This window comes from Physeter macrocephalus, chromosome 8, assembly GCF_002837175.3.
Source record: "Physeter macrocephalus isolate SW-GA chromosome 8, ASM283717v5, whole genome shotgun sequence".
Classification (NCBI taxonomy): Eukaryota; Metazoa; Chordata; class Mammalia; order Artiodactyla; family Physeteridae; genus Physeter; species Physeter macrocephalus.
The window spans coordinates 78,678,515-78,705,117 of NC_041221.1; the positions used below are offsets into that span (position 1 = coordinate 78,678,515).

Below are 26,603 nucleotides of genomic sequence, written 5' to 3' on the forward strand. Positions count from 1 at the left end.
TGAAGAACCTAGGGGCAGGACAGGAATAAAGACGCAGACGTAGAGAATGGACTTGAGGACACGGGGAGGGGGAAGGGTAAGCTGGGACGAAGTGAGAGAGTGGCATGGACATATATACACTACCAAATGTAAAATAGATAGCTAGCGGGAAGCAGGGAAGCAGCCGCGTAGCCCAGGGAGATCAGCTGGGTGCTTTGTGAGCACCTAGAGGGGTGGGATAGGGAGGGTGGGAGGGAGACGCGAGAGGGAGGGGATATGGGGATATATGTATACGTATTGCTGATTCACTCTGTTGTAAAGTAGAAACTGTAGCCCAGGGAGATCAGCTGGGTGCTTTGTGAGCACCTAGAGGGGTGGGATAGGGAGGGTGGGAGGGAGACGCGAGAGGGAGGGGATATGGGGATATATGTATACATATTGCTGATTCACTCTGTTGTAAAGTAGAAACTAACACACCATTGCAGAGCAATTATACTCCAATAAAGATGTTAAAAAAAAATTTATCTGAAAACCAAAAAAAAAAAGAAAAGACTGGGGACCCAATTTTAGAAGGAAAGAAAGGAGCGAGCTGGTGCAATAATGCAGTAACCAGCACCAAATCTGTTTAGGCCACATCTTGGCAGGAAACCATGCCTGCCTCCTTTGTTTCCAGAATCCTGAGGCCAGGTGTGTATCAAATCACAAAACTTTAAACCCCATTGCTTTTCCGAAATAAACACACACACACTAAAGCTCCTCCCTATCCTAGGCAGTTATAGCATCATCACCCGTCTCCCTACCGCCCCTTGGTACACACCAGCCCTGTTGGCCTTGTGAAAATTTATAAAACAATTGTCCCTCTGGTTCAAGGCTTTTCCCCCTGCTGCTCCCTTTGTCCTGAATGTTCCTCCCCCATCCTTCACATAGCTGCTTCTCAGATTTCAGATCTCCTTAACCTTCTAAATTGGCCCTTTCCTGGGGGGAGGGACGGAGTGGGAAGTTGGGGTTAGCAGATGTAAGCTATTATATATGGAATGCATAAACAACAACGTCCTGCTGTATAACACAGAGAACTATATTCAATATCCTATGATAACCCATAATGGAAAAGGATATGATAAAGAATGTGTATATATGTATAACTGAATCACTTTGCTGTACAGCAGAAATTAACACATCATAAATCAACTATACTTCAATTTAAAAAAATAAATAAAAATAAAATAAAATAAATTCACCCTTTCCTCTCTGTGGTTACCCTCCATCTCAGCACCCTGTTAAAGCCTTGACGCTCTCTCCCAGTGTCATTACTGAGTTTTCTAAGTACATGCTGGTTTACTGTCTGTCTCTCCCATTGCACTCCATGAGGGCAGGGCCATGTCTGTTTTGTGCTCAGCATTCAATAGGTACTCACTAAATATTCACCCAGTTGCTCAAGCCAAAAGAATTGAAGTCATTCTCAACTCATCCAATGCAGCGCAAATCTCGGCTCTACTTTCAAAATATATCCCCAGATCCGCCCATTTCTTACCACCCTCACCACCGAATGTCCAAGCCAGCACCATACACCTTGAGTAGCCTCCTTTCTCCTCTCCCTACCTCTGCCCTTACCTCCCTCAGGCTACTCCTGGCCTAGAGGGGGATGGAAGGCTGATTAGGTCACCCTTCTGCTCAAAACCTCTAATGTCTTCCCATCACAAACAATCAACCCCAGACCCCTGCCATAACTTACAGGGACCGCGTGCCAGAGCTGTGGCCCCTTTCAGACCACATCTCCAAACACTCTCCCCTCTCACTTCACTCTAGACACACCGGCTTCTCCTCTGCTGCTCCGAATCCCAGGCATCCCCCTCAGGGCCTCTGCATTGGCTTTTTTTCTGCCTGAAATGCTTTCCCCCCACCCCACCCCAAGCAGTCCCAGAACTCACTCCCTCACTTCATTCAGCTCTTTACCAAATGTCACCCCTGCAGCAAGTCCTTCCCTGAAGAGCCTGTCTCATCAGTCCTGTCTACGCTGCACAGTCTGTCCTCTAAACATTTTCTTTCAGATTTTAAATGTATTTAATTACAAACACATTTATACTGCATTTTTGGTATTAAAAAGTTTAATTTTGTAGATAAATATATGGTTTAGAATTCTAAAGTTAGAGAAAGGCAAACAGTGAAAAGTCTCTTTTTTGCTCATGTCCCAAAGCTACCCAGTTCCTTTTCCCACAGGCAACAAAAATTACTTGTCTTTTGTGTATGCTCCCTAACATAGTTTAAGCATATACAAATATTTGTATATATGTCTCTATATTCCTTTAAACTTTTTTCACTCACTGTCTATTTATGTATGTATCATGTATTTATCTTTTTATGTGCTTTTTTATCAAATGGTAGCGTACTTATATACACTATTTCACACCTTGTATTTTATTTTTACTTAACAGCGTAATTTAGATGTCTTTCCACATCAGTATATAAAGAGTCTTCTCATTCTTTTCTGCAACTACATAGTATTCCCTTGCATGGATGTGCCATAATTCATTTAACCCATCCCCTATTGATGAACATTTAGGTTATTTCCAATCTTTTGCCATTAAAAATGCCACATCATTTCATACACATACAAATGTATCTGTAGAATAAATTCCTAGAAGTGGAAAGGAAGCACAGGCACAAAGTGTTTATAGCAAATTGCCATCCATAGAAGTTGGGCCAATTTATACTTCTACCAGCAACATATGACAATGCCTATTTTCCCACACCCTGGCCAACCAGCATGTTATCAAATTCCTGGATCTTTGCCAATCTGATGAGTGAATAATGGTATCGCAGTGCAGTTTTACTATGCATTTCTATTATTACATGTGGAGTGTTTTTTCTTATATTTAAGAACCATCACATGCACACTGCTATATATAAAACAGATAAACAACAAGGACCTACTGTATAGCAGAGGGAACTATACTCAGTATCCTGTAATAACTTATATGGGAAAAGAATCTGAAAAAAAAAAAAATATATATATATATATATATATATCTGAATCACTTTGCTGTATACCTGAAACTAACACAACATTGTAAATCAACTATACTTGTTTATATCAATAGCATTATGTAGTCTGGTTTATCAATCTTTTCTTCTTTGGCTTCTGGGTCTCCCATGGTTTCTTCATTTTAAAAATTGAAGTCTTTAATCTATTTGGAATTTATCCTGAGTAAGATACGGGGTATGGATATACTTTGTTTTTCTTGATCTCACATTGCTATGGAAGTATTTGTCACCACAGCTCTAATTGATACCTGAAATGATATAGTTATGTGTTTGATTATTTGTTTTTCGTTTAGCACAAGATCATAAACTGCACTAGGGCAAGGATCTTGGCCATTCTTGTTTTCCACTGCATCCCTAGTACTAGCAAGCCCCTGGGACATAGTAGGTGCTCAATCAGTATTTCAAGAATAAAGGAACAAATGAGTGGGTGTATCAGAGAGCTGCAATCACAGTAATGTTTCATAACAAACCATCTCAAAACTCAGAGGCATATAACAAGAAGCTTTTATTGCTCAGTCACACAAGAAATAATCTTGTTACCTGGGTCCTTCCTCCCAGAGATTCTGATTTAATTGGTCTGGGAGGCAGCTTGTGCATATGGATATTTTTCCCCCAAACTTCGCAGGAAATTTTTACATGCAGCAATTTTGAGAACCTCTATGTTAAATAATGTTTGCTATTATTCTAACTGATTGTGTCAAAGTCTTGAGATGCTTAATTATGATGCAATTATCTGAAGCATAGTAATGAGGAAACTGAGGGAGGTGGAAAGAGAAGTGGAACTTGGATTATGTTTACACAGAACAGAAAGGTGAAATTTTAGGAGCTACTCATTTAATCAATATAAGCAGTCAAGCTATAGAATTCAGGTCCCAACACGAATAATACAACATCTTATCTCATGGAGAGGGGAAGATTCCTTTTCAAATGACTCAAAGCCCCCAAATACTAAGGACTTAATAGAGTTCATCTCACAATGACATACCATGTGAAGTATATTGAGAAAAATATTGGCATTTGCTCTTGTTATGAGATGCACTCAGGTTAACTCTGTAGAGTTAGGCCAAGATCATCTGACACCATGACAATTTTTCCTTCCTAGGAGAAGCAGATGAAATTTTAAAAGGGTGGTGATGTATCTATTGTTCTTTGGCAAGGTGCTGCCAAGGTCCCTGAACTTCTCCCCCACAAAACAGGCTGTATTAACAGAGCTATTGTTTGTAGCATCTTTGTTTAGAAGCCCTGCTGGATTAATTTTTTTAATATTAATTTATTTATTTTATTTATTTATTTTTGACTGTGTTTGGTCTTCGTTGCCGCGTGCGGGCTTTCTCTAGTTGTGGCAAGCGGGGGCTACTCTTTGTTGTGGTGCGTGGGCTTCTCATTGTGGTGGCTTCTCTTGTTGCAGAGCACGGGCTCTAGGCACATGGGCTTCAGTAGTTGTGGCACACGGGCTCAGTAGTTGTGGCTCACAGGCTCTAGAGCACAGGCTCAGTAGTTGTGGCACACGGGCTTATTTGCTCTGCATCATGTGGGTTCTTCCCGGACCAGGGCTTGAACCCATGTCCCCTGCATTGGCAGGTGGATTCTCAACCACCACGCCACCAGGGAAGTCCCCTGCAGGATTAATTTTCTGATATCTTGCCTCCATATATAAATTGGGGAGAAACTTCTTCCTTTGTAACTCAGGTAAAAGGAAAGAAGTTTACAACTGGATATCACCTCAGGGCCACACTTTCTGCACCATGGAAAGAAGAACTCTCCTATATATCTCACCATTGAACAGCTGCCTGGTTGTCACCCAGGGGCCTGCTCAAGCTCTGGAGTCCAACACTGTTTATACTGAAGAGTAGATGATAGAGGACATTTCTTGGCATTGTGAATTGTGAGTAAAGGGAGAGAGAAACCCTTTGGCCAGTATCTTTCTTTTGGGTCCTGCAGCCATCTCACTGTGATCAGAAGAATCAAAGTGCTGTCTAGCCCAGAGAGAGGAGTCATTGCTAATCATGGCAAGCTCTAAAATAACTGTGTGTTTTGAGTGGCATCTAGCACTCAATAGGCACTTAATAAATATTCACTAATAACATTAGGCCACTCAAAACCAAGCAGGAAGATAAGGCCATCTTTTCTGGTTGTTTTATACTTGGGTAATTGATAAAAATAATTGCAAAGCTTTAAATGTTTAGCAGTGATTAGCTAAAACTATCACCTTGAAGCCCTTCCCACTTTGATAAACTCATTCCCATGAAAATTCTCAGAACCTGAGGAACAGCAGGGAAAGAAGCCAATAAAAGCATCTCAAAGAGTTTTACATTATCTCCATAAGCTATCTAATCTAGCCATTTTGAATGATCTATGTAAATTAATTATACTTTTTAATTAGGTGGTCTTTTAGCTTGCATACTGAAGTTTACCAGTAATTACAGCGAGGCAGGAGGTCACTTGATTGGTATGGGAAACAAGAGGCCTTTATTTCATTGAACTGAAACACTGAATGCTTAGGAAAAATAAAAACCTGTCAAATTTATGCCAGTTTTCAAAATTCAAACTGCGCAGATCTTGTCCTTTTTTTTTTCCCTTCTATGGCTCACTGGGGGTTTTTCTTCATAAATATCAGAATGACTTCTAAACACCTACTGACTCAAAACTATTATAATAGACCAGCTCAGAAGCTTGAATTCTGCATCCCTAATGCTAGGGGGGAGAAAAACCTATTCTTTTGATATTAGTCACATTAAATGCCATTTAATTACTAGTGCAGTTTTTTCCAGATGTGACTTTGTTTCTACAGGCAGACAGTCTGTGATTTTCATTAACTTCATCATTTAAACAACAACAACAACAACAACCAAAAAAAAAACCCCTGCAAAAGCTAGTGCTATACTTTGTGCCAAGCAGGACAAAGTATTCTTTAATTAAACAAATATAGTGGTCATTGTAGTGAACAGAGTGCATTTAACATCTTTAAAATATTTGTGAATGACATTTCATGGCTCTTTCCCTCATCTAATCTACATTTTTGTGACCTGGGCTGTCCAATAGTAGATCAGTGGGTAGAGAGTTGTGCAAGAAACATTTGCTGATCTAATGCAATCCTTGGGAAAATCAGGATTGCTAATTAAAAACCACAGAGTGAATAAAAGTCTTGACCCAGAGGAATTCTCCTATCTGCAGCTCAGAGGGGCCTTCATTTTCATGCCAGCACACACACATCATCACAATCCTGGGAGTTCAGTTAATTTCCTGCTGGTCATGCTTCCTCCTGGGCCAAGGGCTACACTTCTGTGAAATGGCATGACCATCCCCCCCGCCCTCCCCCACAAAGGGCAAGGGCAGGTTATTCTAGTCTCTTTATCCAGCTTTGCATTTTCAAATCACTTCCAACAGGGCAGTGTAATAGAAGGGGCACCAGCTTGGGCATCAGGAGGCTTGGGTTCAGGCCTGATTATCTGTGCAGAGAGCAGGGTGACTGCAGTCAGCCCATCATGTCCCTGGGGGCTCCCACTTTCCTCATCTGTGAAAGGAGGGATTCACGTGGACCCACGTGATCACAAGTTCCATCCACTTCCAATAACTTCCAAGGCTGTCTCTGCTGAAGCTTTTCTTTTTCCCTCAATTTATCGTGCATTTAGCTACACAGATGTAAGCTCTTAGAAGGCAGGAATCAGATTTTATTCCCTTTCTCGACCCCCAGCTCCTAAAGACTGAACATTGTATAAGTCCAATAAACATTTGTTGAATGAATGGGACTGAAAAACCAAGATGATGAAGTAATACGTTTTATTAACGTTAGTAGTGGGTGTAGCAGCAGAAACAGCAGCAAACTTTCTTTTCTTTTGAACACATACTCTAAACTAAGCGTTTTGCTAAATCCTTTATATGGTTGGTCTCAACTAGCGGAAGGAGACAAGCTCATATTTTCTTTTTCCCTCTCTGGTGGACACTGCTAAATAGAATTCATTCACATATGGGTTCGTCCTTACCAGTAGAACCTCAGTGTTGCTTGAGGCAGCGATGTAAATGCTAGAACAATTATCTCTCCCAGAACTCTTGCTTCTTGCGGTAAACCCAAGTGGCCCAGTTCTGGTCAATGAAATGTAAGCAGAAATCTATAAGGTAGGACTTCCAGGAAAGCTACTGCCTCCCAGATAAAAAGGGGAAATGTCAGCTGGAATTTGCCTTCTGTCATTTCACCTTCTCTTTCTTCCTGCTTGGGACTTGGACTCGGTGCCTGTAGGCAGGTGGATCTTGTTATCACGTGAACAAAAGCCACAGGTAAAGGCTGGTGGAACAGGAAGTGACAGGGAGCCTGGACCCTGGGTGGCTTCCTTGAGTGGCTGTCTCAGCCCTTCACTGTACCTCCAGACTCCTGGCTATATGAGGAAGCTACCTCTAACCAATACATTCTACCTTGCCTACGTCCGTCCATGATGATACTACAATGAGTGTTTTTGCAAATACAGAGTGTTTCTAACCTTTGTTTTTATAAGCTCTGGCCTACTCCTACCAAGAGTCATGTCACTTCTGCCTCATTGCCTGCTTCTTCATAACTTTCTATCTCTCTAGCTCAGCCTTTGGCCATTTTTTTATTAACTGGGCAGAAGACCTTAATAGACATTTCTCCAAAGGCATACAGATGGCCGAAAAGCACATGAAAATATGCTCAACATCACTAATTATTAGAGAAATGCAAATCAAAACTACAATGAGGTATCACCTCACACCAGTTAGGATGGCCATCATCAAAATGTCTACAAACACGGCTTCCCTGGTGGCGCAGTGGTTGAGAATCTGCCTGCCGATGCAGGGGACTCGGGTTCGTGCCCCGGTCCGGGAGGATCCCACATGCCGCGGAGCGGCTGGGTCCGTGAGCCATGGCCGCTGAGCCTGCGCATCCGGAGCCTGTGCTCTGCAACGGGAGAGACCACAACAGTGAGAGGCCCGCGTACCACAAAAAAAAAAAAAAAAAAGAAAAGTCTACAAACAATAAATGCTGGAGAGGGTGTGGAGAAAAGGGAACCCTCCTACACTGTTGGTGGGAATGCAAACTGGTACAGCCACTGTGGAGAACAGTACGGAGGTTCCTTAAAAAACTAAAAATAGAACTGCCATATGACCCAGCAATCCCACTCTTAGGCATATACCCAGAAAAAGCCGTAATTCTAAAAGATACACGCACCCCAATGTTCATTGCAACCCTATTTTTAAAAATTAATTTATTTTTGGCTGTGTTGGGTCTTAGTTGCTGCACGTGGGCTTTCTCTAGTTGTGGTGAGTGGGGCTACTCTTTGTTGCGGTGCGCGGGCTTCTCATTGTGGTGGCTTCTCTTGTTGCAGAGCACGGGCTCTAGGTGCGTGGGCTCAGTAGTTGTGGTATGTGGGCTCAGTAGTTGTGGCTCATGGGTTCTAGAGCGCAGGCTCAGTAGTAGTGGTGCATGGGCTTTGTTGCTCCACAGCATGTGGGATCTTCCCAGACCAGGGCTTGAACCCGCGTCCTCTGCACTGGCAGGCGGATTCTTAACCACTAAACCACCAGGGAAGCCCTGCAGCACTATTTACAATAGCCAAGACATGGAAGCAACCTAAATGTCCGTTGACAGATGAATGGATAAAGATGATGTGGTATATATACACAATGGAATATTCCTCAGCCGTGAAGAATGAAATAATGCCATTTGCAGCAACATGGATGGACCTAGAGATTATCATACTAAGTGAAGTAAGTCAGAAAGAGAAAGACAAATATCATATGGTATCACTTATATGTGGAATCTAAAAAAAATGATACAAATGAACTTATTTACAAAACAGAAACAGACTCAGACACAGAAACAAATGTGTGTTACCAAAGGGGAAATGTGGGGGGGAGGGATAAATTAGGAGTCTGGGATTTACATACACACACTACTATATATAAAATACATAACCAACAAGGACTTACTGTATAGCACATGGAACTCTACTCAATATTCTGTAATAACGTATATGGGAAAAGAATCTGAAAAAGAATGGATATATGTGTATAAATAATTGAATCAGCTGTACACCTGAAACTAACACAACATTGTAAATTATACTCCAATATAAAATAAAAATTAAATTTAAAAAGTTAACAGCCAAGAAAAAAAAGGGAGGGGCACCTTGCTCATCATCTAATCACATCTCTCATTTTGATAGAGGAGAAATGGAGACCCAGGAAATTTAAATGACTTGCTTACCAGGGTGACAGCACCCATCCTGGTACCGGAGGGAAGACAGTACCTACCAGCTGAAAATGATAAAGCCAAAAAGACCGAGACAGCCTGAGCCCTAAATCACATCACTGAGCTGCTGTTCTCAGCTCAGAACCGTCTACTCCCGGACTTCTAGTTGTGTGGGACTCTTGATCACCTTTATTGCTTCAATCAGTATTGGTCAGGTGTTCTGTTACTGGCAGCTGAACACATGCTATGTGATCCAGGGCTCTTCTGAAAACTCTCTTCAGTTTTTTCATTTTATTTCCTGCTTGAGATGACTTGGATAGTTGTGGTATAGTAAACAAAATCCAGACTGAAAGGTTTCTGTTTGTCCCTTCCTCTGGGCTCCAATAAGACCTTCTATGACTCCGATTCTGGCACCAGTTTCGATGTGTGTGTTCCCCCACACATACCACCAAGAAGTTCTCCGATACCAGCTGGGTGTCCTACAATTCAACTCAATTCTGTTACTATCTACCTGGAGATAACATTATATCCCACAGGTTATGGGTTCAGTCTTATAAGACTGCCCCCACCCCAGAACTTCAGAGGTCAACTGCAAGCCCAGGTTATTACCAATCGACTGTAGATTGGAGGTTCCAATAACCCCTTCCTTGGGTTTGATTAATTTGCTAGAGTGGCTCACAAAACTAAGAGAAATATTTTACTTACCACATTACTGGTTTATTGTAAAACGGTCTAACTCAAGAACAGCCAGATGGAAGAGATGCATAGGGCAAGGTATGGGAAAAGTGCTCAGAGCTTCCATGCCTTCTCCTCAACCTCCAAGAGCTCACCAACCTGGAAGCTCTAGAACGCTCTCCTATTGAGTTTGTTGTTTTTTTTTTTTTCTCCTATTGAGTTTTTATGGAGGCTTCCTTACACAGGCATCATTGATTAAATCATTCAGCCCCTCTCACCACACTGGAAGTCAGGGGGTGGGACTAAATTTCCAACCCTCCAATCACAAAGTTGGCTCCCCTGGCAACCAGCCCCATCTGTCTGTGCCTTCCAAAAATCACTGCAGTAACACAAACTCAGGTGTGATTGAAAGGGGCTTGTTATGAATATTATCGCTCTTATCACTTAGGAAATTTCAAGGGTTTCAGGAGCTCTGTGCCAGAAACAGGAGGAAGACCAAATAAATGTCTTTTTCTTTCTTCCCTCCTTTCTTCCTCCCTCCCTCCTTCCTTTCTTTTCCTTTCTTTCTCTTTTTCTTTCTTTTTCTCTTTCTTTCTTTCTTTTCTTTCTCTTGCTCTCTTTCTTTCTCTCTCTCTCTTTCTCTCTTTTCTTTCTTTCTTTTTCTTTCTCTCTCTCCTTCTCTCTTTCTTTCCCTCCCTCCCTCCCTTCTCTCTCTCTCCCTTCCCTCCTACCTTTCTTTTTTTGGTAGAACAATGATTGTTTTTTTTCCCTTCCAGTTTTATTGAGATATAACTGACATATAACACTGTATATGTTTATGATATACAGCATGAGATTTACATACTTCATGAAGTGACCATCACACTAAATCCAGTAAATATCCATCATCTCATACAAGTACAAAATTAAAGAAATAGAAACATTTTGTTTTTTGTGATGAGAACTCCCAGGATATATTCTCAACTTTCATATATAACATACAGCAATGTTAGTTATATTAATGATGTTGTACATTACATCACCAGCACTCATTTATCTTATAAACTAGAAGCTTGTACCTTTGACTGTCCTTATCCAATTCTCCCTTCCCCCACCCCTACCTCCCACCCTCCTTCATCTCTGGTAACCACAAATCTGATCTCTTTTTCTATGACTTTGTTTCTGAATATGTATTTCTTATTATAAATCTCAATATCACATTGATCTTTATAACAGCACTTGGTCCCCCTACACTGTAAGGATTAGTTATCGGATCATGAGCTTCTCAACTTTGCATTCCCAGAGCCTAGCATGGTGCCTGGCACCCAGCAGGTGCTGAGTGCATGGCTGTGTCATGAATGGATGAAGAATAGGTTCTAATTCTGTGCCCGTGTTACAAATCAGCTTGCGGCTACTGCTCTTATTTTGTCTAGAGGCCCAGCTATTTCCTCTCCACACAGTTTGCTAAATTCCCTATTTATAAACAATGCAATACTTTCATTTTCAATGTAGCCTTTCCCCTGACAGAAGCATGCAGCTTTGGCTCTAAATCATAATTTTCCCACCACCCCTGGGATGTCCATATCTCTGTCTTTGGTGAAAGTGGATGTGAAAGGTGGATATTCAGAAGAGAGCAACCCCTAACTGGAATTAACCTGAACACTAAACTATGTTCTGCCAAGGCTCTGGAGGGAGGGGAGGGTGGAGGAATCGGGGCAGTGGTGTCAGCTGCCCTGCGAGGCTGAGCTAAGTCTCTGAAGAGCAGGCCACAGACATCCCAAGGCCAGCCCAAGGCTGAGTGACCACGTCTAGGATACTCACACCTTAAATCTTTAAAAAGGAGGCCACCCATGAGAGCACCTAGAGAGGCCCTGCTTTACATCTCCTCAGGGTTTTCTGATGGGGAAGGTAGGCTGTGGGGCTGACAGCCACATCCCTCAGTGGGGAGGAGAAGACGCCAGCTGTGCTCTTCTCCCTGGAATCTGCCCAGCTGGGGGCGCTGTCAGCAGCCTGCTGGGAGATCTGCACGCTTGGGAAGTCCGGGGAGAAGCTGGTTTGCTTCGTATGACTCAGTCTCTACAAAACAAGATTTTTAAACAATATAATTAAAACATGTCACTCCCTAGGTTAAAATCTTGGTGGACTCTCGTTAGAATAAAACCTTAATTTCTTTCCTTAGCTTACAAAGCCCCACAAATTCTTCTACTACTTTCCCCATCACTCACTTGGCTCCTGCCCCACTAGTTCTTTTCTTAGAATACACCTAGCACCTTTTTGTCTTGGGTTTCACACTAGTTGTTCCTTTTTGCTTGGAATATGATTTTCTGATACAGAGCTCAGCTCAAATGTCACCTCTCAGGAAGCCCTCCCTGGTCACCCAATTGTTCTCTAGCACATCATTTAATGTTAATTCTATGCACAGAACACATTACTGCTATTTTCTTGTTTACTTATTGTCAATGTCCATGAGTTGTATGCTCCTCAAGAGCAGAGATCTCTGTCTTGCTCACCATGGCATCCTAGCTTCAAAATAGTGCCTAATAGTACAGGCTCAAGAAATGCTTGTTATGTAAGTTTAATTCTTTAATCTATTTAAGCTGTATTTTATTGTGTGGAATGAGATAGAAATCAATTTTTATTTTTCTCAGACTTTCCTAATTCCATTTATATATTATCCATCCTTTTACCACTAACTCGAGATGCCACCTCTGTCAGTTACTTATGTATTGATACACATACTTACGGTGGGTTTGGGTTTTCTAGTCTATTATACTGACTGACAGTTTAATGTGCTGGTTTCACTGTGTTTTTTTGTTTTTTTTTGGCGGTACGCGGGCCTCTCACTGTTGGGGCCTCTCCCATTGCAGAGCACAGGCTCTGGACGCACAGGCTCAGCGGCCATGGCTCACGGGCCCAGCCGCTCCGCGTTATGCGGGACCCTCCTGGACCGGGGCACGAACCCGCATCCCCTGCATCGGCAGGCGAACTCTCAACCACTGCGCCACGAGGGAAGCCCTGGTTTCACTGTTTTAAATGCAGTAATTTTAAGTTTCAATATCCAACTGCAGTACCTGCTACACTTATCCCCTCTACCCCTTAGCAATTCTCAATTTTCAAGATTTTCTAGCATAGTCTCACCATTTATTTCTCTCTATTTTGATAATTGTGACATTACATTTATATATTAATTTGTGGAGAATTGCCATCTTTAAAATGTTCTCACCAACAGCGTATTAGATTTTCTATTTCCCTATACTCTTACTGCATAGTATCAATTAAAAACTGTTAATCTATTAGTTTCACCAACTTTTTTTTCTTTTTATATTAAAATTTTTGACTCTGTTGACATTTACTTTGGTGTTAGAGGTTAAATAGAAATCCAGCTTTATTTTTCCTTCAAATGATTAGCTGGTTATCCCAATATGATTTATTGAATAATCTATCTTTCTGATAAGTCTGAAATATCCTTTATCATATACTAAATTTATATATATATATATATTTGGGTTTGCTTCTGGACTCTATTCTCTTTGATTTTCTATTTTTTACCATACATTTAATTATCACAACTTGATAAATTTTAATATTGAGCAGAGCTAGTTTCCCCTCATTACTATTTTTTCATATCCCCCTCCCAGATATTCTTTCCTGTTAAAATTTGTTTAAATTGCATTTTAGAATCATTTCCTAACATTCCCCTCCTCTCTCCAAACCATGTTGTATTTCATTGAATTTACAGATGGACATAGGGTGAAACCTCATTTTGACAATATCAACTTTCCATATGTAGTACAAGTCATTTTTTAAAATGTCATCTTCTATGACTCTTCTTAGGGATTTATTTTTCCATTGTTTGGTTATTGCTGGCATATAGAAAAGCTTTTGGGTTCTATGTATTCATTTTTTAAGACTGCTGTAACAAGGTACCACAAACTAAGTGCCTTAAAACAACAGAATTTATTATCTCATAGTTCTGGAGGCTAGCAGTCTGAATCAAGGTGTTGGTAGAGCCACACTCACTCCAGGAATCTAAGGGAGAATCTATTCCATGCCTTCTCATATCTTCCGGTGCCACCTTGCTATTCCTTGGCTTGCAGCTGCATAACTCCACCCTCTGCCTATGTTGTCGTGTGGCCTTCTCTCTGTTTCTTCAAGTTGTCTTATTAGCACATCGGTCATACTAGATTAAGGGCCTACCCTACTCACTAGTGTGACCTCATCTTAACTGATGAAATCTGCAAGGACCCTACTTCCAAATAAGGTCATATTCTGAGGTACTGGGGGTTAGGATTTCAATGTATCTTTTTGGAGCACATAATTCAACCCATTACAGTTTTATATATTCATTTTGCAGCTACCCACTTTAATTTCCTCAATGCTTCTAATTATTTTACAGATCACGTCCTTGTGTTTTCCTGGTATCAATACATACCTTATCAACTGCATATCATATAAATAATGCCTCTTTTCCAATTTATTTATTTCATCCTTTTATCTAAGCTAATTGGCTAGTACTTTATCATACCTAGTCAACAGGTATTCATCTTTAAAAAAACCCCATTCATTCGCACTTATTCTTTTGTGAACTCTGTGTTTTCATCCTTTATCTTTTGTACTAGGAATTTTTTCTTATTAATTTGAAAAGTCTTTTTGAGCATTAAAAATATTAACCTTTGGTGACATATATTGCCCCCAAGACTTTGAAAGCACCTTGTCACCTATCCAACAGTCAACAGAAAGCACAAAAAATATAAGAAGGGTGTAGATCTACTGTGACATAAATTAATCATAGCTTTCTGTGCAACAGTCTAATACATGAACACATACCTCTCATAAGAGCAATAAGACTAATAGTGAAGTGCAATATAGAAGCACTCTTGAAAATTTCAAGTACTCTAATACTTAAAACTTGTTTAATACTGCACCATTTCTAAACCATTCAATTTCTTTCCAGCTAAAGCACTCGAAGGAGTCTCAAGGACTAAATGATCTGATTAACCCTTTAATGTCAAATGCTTCACAGCTCTGGCTCACATACTATCAAGTTTACACTGACATTTAAAGGCCCTAACTCACCATCAAGGAAAGGATTAATCTGTCCTTGGTTTACTTAAATGACCAAATAATAAGATTAAAGTGATAACCAGCTGTAGGATATGTCCTTATTAAACTTGATAGGATTTTTAAAAAGCCAAGTAATGTAATGAAGTTTGCAAAGTAATTTAGATTAACCAGGTTTGACTGCTCAATTTGGAAGTGATTCAGTGCACAGGTACAGGCATAGAGACAATTTTTAAATATTAGGCTTTGATTGTTCCTCACCAGAAATTCAAAAATGAAATGAACATTTCAGTATATTGCTATAAGCAGCTTTCATTACTCATAAACACTTGCTTATCACTTTTTTTTAATCCTCCCAAGTAGCTGTTTACATGACTTATCCAGATGGTACAAAATAGAATAAAGGAAGGACAATTAGTTCTTGAGATGTTAATACTCATCCAAAATGTAAATGTCCCCAAAACCCAGCCAGAAAGCTCCAGGACTTTGGGAGAGTACTTTGATTTACTAGGACTGAATCCCTATTAGACATGTCCAAGTGAAAATGCTGAAACTTGGGAATCCTTTCAATGGCATTAAAATCAGCCTGGATTTGGTCAATTTACTCATTCCATATATTATGTCTGTTTATCCTATGTACATTCTTACTTACTTAGAAATGATGTGACCTTTGCTATACAAAAAAAACCCAGCAAAATTAGGCTTACTACTTGATTCTGCCACTTGTCTTTGTTTTGCCTGTCTAATCTATGGTTGCCATTGTATTGGTCTGTGCAAGGACTAAGGGCACCTAACAAATGTTAACTGATTACATATTACCATGATACTTCATGCCTGCAATGTGTGTAAATTTGTACACATTCACTGAGACAACTGCTCTGAGACCTAAGTTGATAGCTATATATCAAAGAAGTTTATATATATCTATATGGTATATATATCTATATGAGTTTATATATGATAATTTTATATAAATTTTATAAATATTACTTTAATTATTATATTAAGGTAGTGTTTTTCACAACCCAATAGCAGATGAAAGAGAATAGAAAACATCTGAGGAATTGTACATATTAAGGATGCTTATTATTTTATGTATATATGGACCCCCATATATATATGCACTGGGTCACAATCAAAACTGTTTCTTATCGTGCTTTGTGGTCACAACAGTTTGAAAAGCATTGTATTAAATGTTTTTTGTTTGTGATGAGATGGAATCCTTCACAGCATTCTTTGTCTCATTCTAGAAGTTAGACATGTTTTTGCTTTTCATTTATTCTACAAATGTTAATTGAGCAACTGCTGTATGTTAATGGGGGTCAGGTACTGGTACAGGGAGAAAAAGGGCAACATTACTTTAGGGAATTTCTACTTATTGTTACACAATGTAAGGTTCTAAATAAAAGCTTAAAAACAAATTAATGCTAAATCGATTATAACTGTTCTTAATGTGCCTCTTGGCCACAAAAACAAGTGGAATGTGTCAAAATTCTCAGGAAAAAGCCTTCCCAGAATGTTAAGCTTCTTGCTGCTTCTCATCAATACCTGGAGAGAGCCAGTATAAGATCTATAGTAGTTGAGATAGGAATTCTCTAACGATATATTTCTTTTCATCTACCTTGTTGATTTCTTCTTTCTTAGGCTTTTTGGCAAGACAATAATTTTTTCAGTAACCAAGATCTGGGTCATGGCTGCAAAACTTACCCTTCAGTATTACTTTTCTCAGGAGCGAGATATGCTCTCTTCAAGTTTTAACTGATAAGGAAACCATTTACTATGAATATATATGATATTTGTGTATTTGGCAGAAACTCAATATGCCAAAAACAAAAAAATTAGCCCCAAACCAGAAAAGGCCCACCTGTTCTGTTCTTAATACCAACCACAAAATAATCTAAATCTGAAGAGTTCAATTCTCCTGGTACTCAAATCTCTAATAGTGAACCTTAGTATACCATTTTACATTGTAATTATAATTTTTATTTCCTCACTTGTCCCCTCTTCTACCTCAAATACTTTAAAAATGGCACATGTTTTATTTTTTTAAACATCTTTATTGGAGTATAATTGCTTTACAATGGTGTTGTTAGTTTCTGCTCTATAACAAACTGAATCAGCTATACATATACATATATCCCCGTATCTCCTCCCTCTTGCGACTCCCTCCCACCCTCTCTATCCCTGTAATACGTTTTTTGTTTGTTTGTTTGTTTGTTTTGCGGAACGCGGGCCTCTCACTGTTGTGGCCTCTCCCGTTGCGGAGCACAGGCTCCGGACGCGCAGGCTCAGCGGCCATGGCTCACGGGCCCAGCCGCTCCGCGGCATGTGGGATCTTCCCGGACAGGGGAACGAACCCGTGTCCCCTGCATCGGCAGGCGAACTCTCAACCACTGCGCCACCAGGGAAGCCCTGTAATATGTTTTTAAATGATGACATTTCAATTTAGAAATGCTTCAGATATGTTATTCTCTGATGAAGTAATTTTCTGAATGTGTAAAAGTTTTATTTTATAAATGATACATTCTGTGCTTTAAAAGAGTAGCCTTCAGAAATAACATTAGGAAAGAACAGTATTATTTTTCTCTTTGATCTTTTTGACAGATTCAAGAAATGTTATAGTTTCTAGTCATCACTTGCAATTTCCAAAATCAGACCCACCATACTACAAGTATGTATTTTATAGCAGCAAAAATTCAAGTTCTCTTATTTTTTCAGTTATGAGCTTTAAAGTTTAAATGTTATTATTACTAGTTTGGTTCATTAGATCATGGCTCATGTTAGGGTGGTGACATAAGGCTCATATACATTTTCTAGAAATATAAGAAAACTAAAGTCATTTATTTTGGGGAAATAAACTCAAATGATTAGGTTATGGATTTACAGTAGTACTGGGAAAAGCTTTGTGATGCAACAATACCCTTTTCTCGTCAATCAAGACAATCCAAGTTTGGCTATGGCCAGTGCATGCTATAGCTGATTTGTATCTTCCCAGCTCTGTTTGGCTGATGTCACGTTAGTCGCTTGAAATCAGTCACAGCGGGAGTATTTACACTACAGAAATCAGCAAAAGCTACAAACCAGAGGTTCCCTTCTCATTTTGAAAAGCCATTAAACATTTCCCAGCACACCACTGGCAACAGCCATTATTCCTTTAAAATACAATTCAATTCTTTATTGTTCATAAGAATCTTATTCTTGAAGATCTAAATGGCTGATGTTTTCTGTATAGATCTGACTTTCTGGAAAAAGATTTATATGTTTCTCATTAGTTCATAGTGATGGAAATGTTGGACTTTCACTGTGAAGAAATAAATATGTAAGGCTGTATCCACAGAGAGGTTCTTTCTTTCTTACCTGGGAGTTGTATCCTACTCAGAATAAAATATTCAAAATTTGGATTTTTATCTTAAAAAAAAAAGTAACCTATTTTTAACTTAATCCACGCTTAAGCAGCAAAATATCTAGACTTTAACTAGGACCTAACAGATTTTAATTCTCTGTCAAAAATGGCTATGACTTAATGATAAAAGGTTCATTAAAATACGCTGTAAAGTATGAAAGAAGCAATTTTATTAGATGAACTCATTTATTTGACACATTAAATCAGGCAAAGAAAAACATATGCACTGCATAAAAAGAATCACATTCTCATACTACTTGAACACATAGCAGTGGTCAAAAATAATGAATTGTGGAATGGATCCCAGGACTTAATGCAAAAAAACACCCTGTATAGAAAACCTTCAGGCTTCTAACTTCACTGAATCCAGTACTAAACGTGCCTCCTTATATTCCTCAGCTTCTTCCAAGTCTTTTTCACTCTCCTGAAATTAAATATAATAAAAATTAGGTTTATCCTTCTTGAACTTCAGTACTTTAATTACTCAGATATTACAAACCATCAACATAAGCAGCTCAAAAATTAAAACAAAAAGGATCCCAAGCCTCACCTAAATATAGTATAATTCCACAGATTTCTGAAGAACAATTCTGTTCTTTCATTACAGGTAAGGGAAGAAATAACAGGTTTGGTTTTGTTTCATTGTATATACTCATACAATAAGTGAAAAACATGGTCATCTAAAGCTACTGGCGTTAAATTAAAACATCAGAAAAAAATTGAAAACACTGTATTCTCACTTTGTCAACACATCACCATACAAATGGAGTTATTATTATTAATAACACACTAAAAGTAAAAAATTATTTACTAGTGTGTTACATATATGATGACATTCAGACCAAAATAATGCTCCAACTACTCACAATGACAAAGAAGGGTACTGGTGTCACACCAGAGTTAAGTACAATCTTTGAATCAGAAAAGTGAACTGTCTGCTTGGTATTGAGTATTATATATGCTACTACAAGGAAACAGCCTGACAGCTTTCATTTTCTGATTAAAGACTCAATTAAAGATTGAGTCTTTCCTTGGTATTTTACACAGAAAACTTTTACTAACATATTGTAACAGTAACAGAGAAATGAAATAATATCACCTAAGCTACTATGCGTAGCAAATTTTGATTTTTTAATAAATAAATAAAGCGATAGCAAGTCAAGGCAGTACAAGATGGATACAGGGCAGAGGGAAGTGTGTGTGTGTGTATGTATTTAATATGAAATTTTAAAGCAAAAAAGACTGAGGATTTGCTTAATTCAGACTACAAGTAAGAATTTCTTAAACTTCTGTATTACACCTAAACTATGTCTTTGTTCTCTGTCAGAAAATATAAGCTCTTTGAGGGTACAGACGTTGCTGAATATATCCTCACAAATATATCATCCAAAGACGATATTATTTTTTTCAAGCAGTTTCTATTACTTTCTCAGCTACTACATTCATGAGAGAAAAAAGCATTTCAATTTTCAGGAAATACAAATGATGCTTTTGTTTTGGGTAATATTTTAATAGAGTAATTATTTCCTGCTTTCATCTATCTTTTAACCATAGCTTCATTTTTGGCTTTAAAGAGAGTTTTCCTGCCTTTAAAAGGTTCCTATATATAAATATGAGTTCTGTGTCAAAAGTAAAGTAAAATGTAAGTATTTCTCTCTTTTTTTTCTACAGATTTAGTCCTAACGTTATTTTGGTGGGAAAACAAATCTCATTCTCTTTCCAAGAATACATATACATGATCATACTGAAAAAGCCTCACACTATTTTTGTTATATAGGGAACAACTATGAATCAGGAGACAGCTATGTAGCTGGTAATTAATATTAGCTCAAGAACTAGAAACATAAAATGAGGTTAATAAAGGAAATGATAGAATTCATCAAATTATCATCAAACAGCAATAATAACCGCCTGGTATATAGTGTTATGCTTTTATCTCTATTAAGAAATAAAAAAGAAGATGACTTTGCATTTTTCTTAGAACCCTTTTTAAAATGATTCTGCCACTGTATCACAAGACATTTATACCAGCAAGTATGATAAGAGTGTTATACAGCTCCAAGTTAATATGAGAGGACTGCCTAAATATTACTGTACAGGGTTTTCTTTACTCTCTCAAATCGATTTAGGTTTGAATTGGAAAGAATTCCAAATCCTTTTTAAAACAGACCAAATTCATTTGAAACATTTGGATCTTTTAAAATTTCAAACAGACTACTCACCTTTCATGTGTCAAAAAAGATCTTTATGTGTGAAAACCAAATCATTCAAGATATTGCTGGGCAGTATTAGTACTATGAATACCTACCATGATAACTCAAATATATTTAATTAACTAAGTTCAAATGAATAAACATGTTAGACACAGTACTTTTCTGGAGGTATAACTTAAAACACCACTTAAACTCCATCAATTATTTTAAAATAAACTGGTACACTGAGCAAGTAAACAAAATGTCACCAACTAGCTTTCAGCGTTAAACATTTAAAATTTTGGCCTTTCGTGTATTAGATTGAAAAAAAATTGAAACATAAGACAGATAAGTATTACTTACTAATAACTGCAGAAGATCAGTATATGCAGCTTCCAACCTGCGCTGGCAATCTGGGATCATCATCCGGGACTCTTGTAGGATCTCTGCCTATAATGAGAATCTCTGTGAGACGTGCAGAAATGGTAGAACTTACGCATTTAGCTCATACCTCTGAAAATATATAAAATGATTTAGAGGAATCAGAAAAAAATTACTGTTATGTTAAATTGTTCAATATTTTAATTTTAATTGTGTTTAGTTAGAAAGATTGACTATCATAATGTAAAATATATAAAGTACAAGTTTTACATCTAAACCTTTTTGGTAATCACCTTCTCATGCTAAGCAAAAATTAACTTGAAAAGCTTTTCATAGAGCATTTATTTTAAAAGGCTATTTAAAATAAACTATTTCTCCTGCTGTCACAAAGCACCTTTATCCAAAATGGGATCAGCTGGTTATATAAATATCTCCTGCATCTTTTGAGTAATAAAGAAAAACAGTGTTCAGATAATATCACACGGAGATAATTACTGCATGAAAAAAGTTATTGAGTTATTGATCACATCGTGCGCACACTGCAGGAGGTTCTTACTGAAAGACAGAGGTAAAGAAAAATGAAAAGCAAAGACCAGCAGGCTCATATTTTTGATGCTTATCATGCATAAAAAGTTATTACTTATCCTTGTGCTTCATTTTCGGAGAGAGATTATTCTCCCCATGCAGTTTGATCCAAATTACCAACCTGGCACCCCTCTCAATGTGAACTTCTACTTCTGTCTATTCCTCCTGAAGACAGACACTACAGAATTAAAAACAGGAATCTTTATTTTGGAGGATATTTCTAGACTTAAAAATCCATCGTTTGAAGAAGGACTGTAACATATCAAATCATAGAAAAAGAAAAAAAATCAAAGAGATGACTGGGAAACCCAATCAATAAGAGGGTAAATACATTAGTGTCAGATGTCGGACCTCAAAAAAGTCTTTTTCCTAAGGAAGTAGGAAGCTTTATTTCCTTAAACTAGTCTCAGAAAGAGACACAGTGATCATTAAAACATTTATTTCCAAAAAGTAATGTTTGGTCAAATACCTTTGGTTAAATGAGTGCAATATCTAAACTTTAACCTAGAAGCTTTATTACCTAGCTCACATAAAAATAAAAGACATAATTTAATGGTAATCATACTACATTCTAATAGAAACTTTAATAAATCCCATTACCTCTTCCTTTTCCCAAAAGTTTTGTCATAGTTGCACAATGTAAATAAAAATCAAAATTATAATATACAAGGATGCACTCTATCCACATCTCTTTTCTCAGGTGCAATCTATTGCTGAACTTGTAATTCTTTTACTAATAAGGCACATGTTGAAAATTTCAAACACAGGATCATGACTTTATTTTACAGCTATTCATACTATGCCTAAATATTCAATCACTGCCACTAATTTATTTTTGTATAACTGGTTAGTTTGAATACATGTGAAAAATCAGTGACAGGGACATTTCATTGGGTAAGTGATGCATATTTCCTCCCCTATGGACTCCACTTGAAAATAGCTTATAGGAATTAAACAAGATGAAATGAATATAAAGAATTTGGTCAAACACATGATAAGCCAAAATGTACACTTGTAAAATTTGTTTGGCAAGCTTTAGTGTTGTCACTGAAATGAACTTTAAACAATGTTGTCCAAAATAATTTCTAGTCATTATTGTTCTATCCATTATTACAGAGCAAAACTCAATTAGTCTATCAAAACAGGACTCTGACTTAAGTAGAGCCAAAGCTCAGTCTGTCTCATACACCAGCCTCATTTCATACAATAAGCTTACTATGTATTTGCAGGATGCCAGGTATAGGGGATATAAAGATGAAAAAGAGAAGGTCTCATCCTCCAATCCATATGGGAGAATAAACATGAAAATAAACACTTAACACTGCTTCAAGAAGATCATGCCACAGGGAGCCAAAGGCATACAGTACAGTGGTAACTATGATTTGGAATCCATAAACCACATCTTAATCAAGGCCATAAATCATATACTTCACCTTCCTACAATGACTTACAACTGTCAGGAATAATTTAAAAAGACAGTATATAAGGTGTGATTATACAGTAAAGACACCCTTCAAAATACCTAAATAAACTAAAAAAGTATTATCATTCAAAGTGTTCCCCTTGGGAAGGAGTCATTCGAATGAATGGGGTCTCTGTTTAAAATATCTGGATAAACTGTCAGTTCATTCTAGTGCTTACTATGACAGGACTGAGGTTAAGTAAGAATCTTGGCACGGATATGCAGGTACAAGGAACTCAGGAGAACACAACAAGATGCAGTCCTACTGATATCTTACTGTTTTTAAAACAAGTTATGATTTTTGGGGGGCAAGTTATTCAGGTAAAACTGATGTTGGGGGAGGCTTAGCAAGGCTCATTATAGCAATGAATAAACTACTGACCTAAAATATGATCAATTTTTAAAATAATCAAAACATATATACATTGGAAAGGAAAAGCCTTATTGGCAGATCTTTATTTTTTCAGAAAGAAGAGTGTGTGAAATAATCTAGCCAATGTCAAGTCCTTCTGGTACTGATCAACTGGGATAAGGTTTCTAGCTTCTTTAGTGATACAGATCATTCACCCAGGCCTGGCTATACCTATAATAATCTATAGACACTCTAATATTAGATACTTGCTGCTTCTGGAACCAATGGTAACTGCATTAGTTTGTCAAACTGAGATCTAGAGTAGTTCAGAGATTACTGGAACAATGGTTAAGTCTTTCCTTTTACATGGTGGCAAAATGGTAATATGATAATAAACAAGTTAAGAAATCCATTTGATGAAAGAAAGAAAGAAAACAGTAACTATGTGAGGTGATGGATATGTTAAGTAGCTTGAACATGGTGAATATTTATTTCACTATGTATATGCATATCAAACCATCAAGCTACATACCTTAAATATATACAATTTTAATTATACCTCAATAAAGCTGGGGAAAAAAGATATAAAGATACTCTGAGAAATAGAGAATTATAAAGTCAGAAGGGACATAAGTGGTCATCTAGTCCAGCCTCCTCAGCCTACAAATGATAAAGCTGAATCCCAAAGTGATTACCTAGTTAACAGGTGAGTTATAGTCCATGATTCTGATTTCAACTCTAGCATGTGAATTAGTGGTAGTGGCAGTCAGTATCCAACACAGCTTCCAATGATCCTCACCGCCTTGTATTCCTACCCTTGTGCAGTCACCTCCCACACTGAATTTGGTCTGGCACTGTGTGACCAACAGAATGTGGCAGAAATGGCATTCTGGGACTGAAGACCTGAAGCTGGGTCTTAAGAAGCCTTGTAGCTTCCACATGGGCCTCTTAGATTGATCACTTTTGGGAAACACTTCTCTTAGGACCCAGTCACCATGCCGTGAAGAAAAAAAGAAAAAGAAAGAAAGAAATTCATTTGACTTGTGTTTTGTGGTTACTGATGAATGGTTAAGGATGTAAGAAGAATTCTATGAGTCAAAAATAATCTGGGCTCTAAGCCCTGACACATCAATAATTACTTAAATATGAATGGTCTAAATTTACCAGCTGAAAACCAGTCTACAAGAAACTAATTTCAAAATAATGAAATACAGGTTAAAAAAAAGGATGGAAAAACAATACATCATGCAAACATTAAAAAAAGAGCACTACTGGCTATATTAATATTGGCTAAAATAGACTTAAGAGCAAAAAATTATGAGGGGCACAGAGGGATATTAAAATGATCAATCCACCAAGAAAACACAGTGATCCTAAATGTGTACACACTAAACAAAAGAGCTTCAAAATACATAAAACAAGAAATGATAAAGCTAAAAGGAGAGACAAACAAATCCACAAATACAGTTGAGGATTTCTATATGCCACTCTTAGCAACTGACAGAGGTACTAGAGGAAAAAAATCAGCAAAGATATAAAAGAAATGAGTAACACCATCAACCAAAAGATCTAACTGACATTTATAGAACACTCTACCTATGAAAGATTAATACAAACACTTTTCAAGCACTCATGAAACATTCTCTGCAGTACACTATATTCTGGATCAAAACCCAACAAACACAAAACAAACAAAAACCTCAACAAATTTAAACGTATTGAAATAACACACAGAACATGTCTGACTATAATGGAATAAAATTAGAAATCAATAATAGAAAGATAGCAGGAGAACCTTTAAACACTTAGAAATTAAACATACTTCTAAATAACTGATGGGTCAACAAGGAAGTCTCAAAGGGAGCAGACAAATACATAATAAATGAAAATGAAAATACAACATGTCAACTTTTGTGAGATTCAGCTAAAGCAGTGCTGAGAGCGAAATTTAGAGCACTAACTGCTTAGATTAGAAAAGAGGAAAGATCTCAAATTAAAAATCTAAGTTTTTACTTCATGAACCTAGAAAAAGAAGAGCAAAAGAAACCTAAAACAAGCAGAAGAAAGGAAAGAATAAATACACAATCAGAAATCAATGAAATTAAAAACAGGAAAAGAACAGAGGAAAAAAAAGCAGTGAAACAAAGAGCTTTATTTTGGAAAAACAATTGATAAACCTCTAATTAAGACTGACAAATACAGAGTAAGAAGGCACAAATCACCAGTATCAGTAACAAAATACAGAATGTCAATACAGACCCCACAACCAACAAAAGGAGAAAATATACTGAAAGTAATTTTATAATATTGTTCATAATGCTCATAAATTCAACCACTTAGAAGAAATGGGCCAATTCCTTGAAAACTACAAACCACCAAAACTCAACTGATAAACTGAACAGTTCTATAATTATTAAAGAAATTGGATCTGTAATTTAAAAGTTCTTGAGAAAGAACTCTCCAAGCCCAGATGCTTCCACTGGACAATCTTATCAAATATTTAAACACTTAACACCAATTTTACATAAATCTTTCAAGTAAAAAAAAGAGAGAACACTTCCCAACCTAACAAATACAGTATAAAAAAAAGGTAAACTGCAGACCATTATCTCCCATAAGCTTAGATGCAAAAGTCTGCAACAAAATATTAGCAAATCTAATTCAGCAATTAAGAGAATTATACAAATAAAGTCAAAATGGATTAAAGACCTAAATGTAACGCCAGACACTATAAAACTCTTAAAGGAAAACATAGGCAGAACACTCTATGACATAAATCACAGCAAGATCCTTTTTGACCCACCTCCTAGAGAAATGGAAATAAAAACAAAAATAAACAAATGGGACCTAATGAAACTTAAAAGCCTTTGCACAGCAAAGGATACCATAAACAAGACCAAAAGACAACCCTCAGAATGGGAGAAAATATTTGCAAACGAAGCAACTGACAAAGGATTAATATCCAAAATTTATAAGCAACTCTTGCAGCTCAATAACAAAAAAACAAACAACCCAATCCAAAAATGGGCAGAAGAACTAAATAGACATTTCTCCAAAGAAGATATACAGATCGCCAACAAACACATGAAAGAATGCTCAACATCATTAATCATTAGAGAAATGCAAATCAAAACGACAATGAGATATCATCTCACACCGGTCAGATTGGCCATCATCAAAAACTCTAGAAACAATAAATGCTGGAGAGGGTGTGGAGAAAAGGGAACCCTCTTGCACTGCTGGTGGGAATAATGTAAATTGATACAGCCACTATGGAGAACAGTATGGAG

At 37.6% G+C, this 26,603-nt stretch overlaps 1 protein-coding gene across 1 annotated transcript in view; it reads right to left on the reverse strand.

Moving 5' to 3' along the window:
• Window positions 1-18,494: 18,494 nt before the first annotated feature.
• The window catches only part of TBCA (tubulin folding cofactor A), a 101,396-nt gene continuing 93,287 nt past the window's right edge, over window positions 18,495-26,603 (reverse strand). The window contains exons 3-4 of the mRNA XM_055086627.1: window positions 20,897-20,983; window positions 18,495-18,765 (exon numbers count right to left, since the gene is read on the reverse strand). Coding sequence (XP_054942602.1) covers window positions 18,685-18,765; window positions 20,897-20,983 — 168 coding nt within the window. The 3' untranslated portion in view covers window positions 18,495-18,684. The remainder of the gene's footprint in view (window positions 18,766-20,896; window positions 20,984-26,603) is intronic.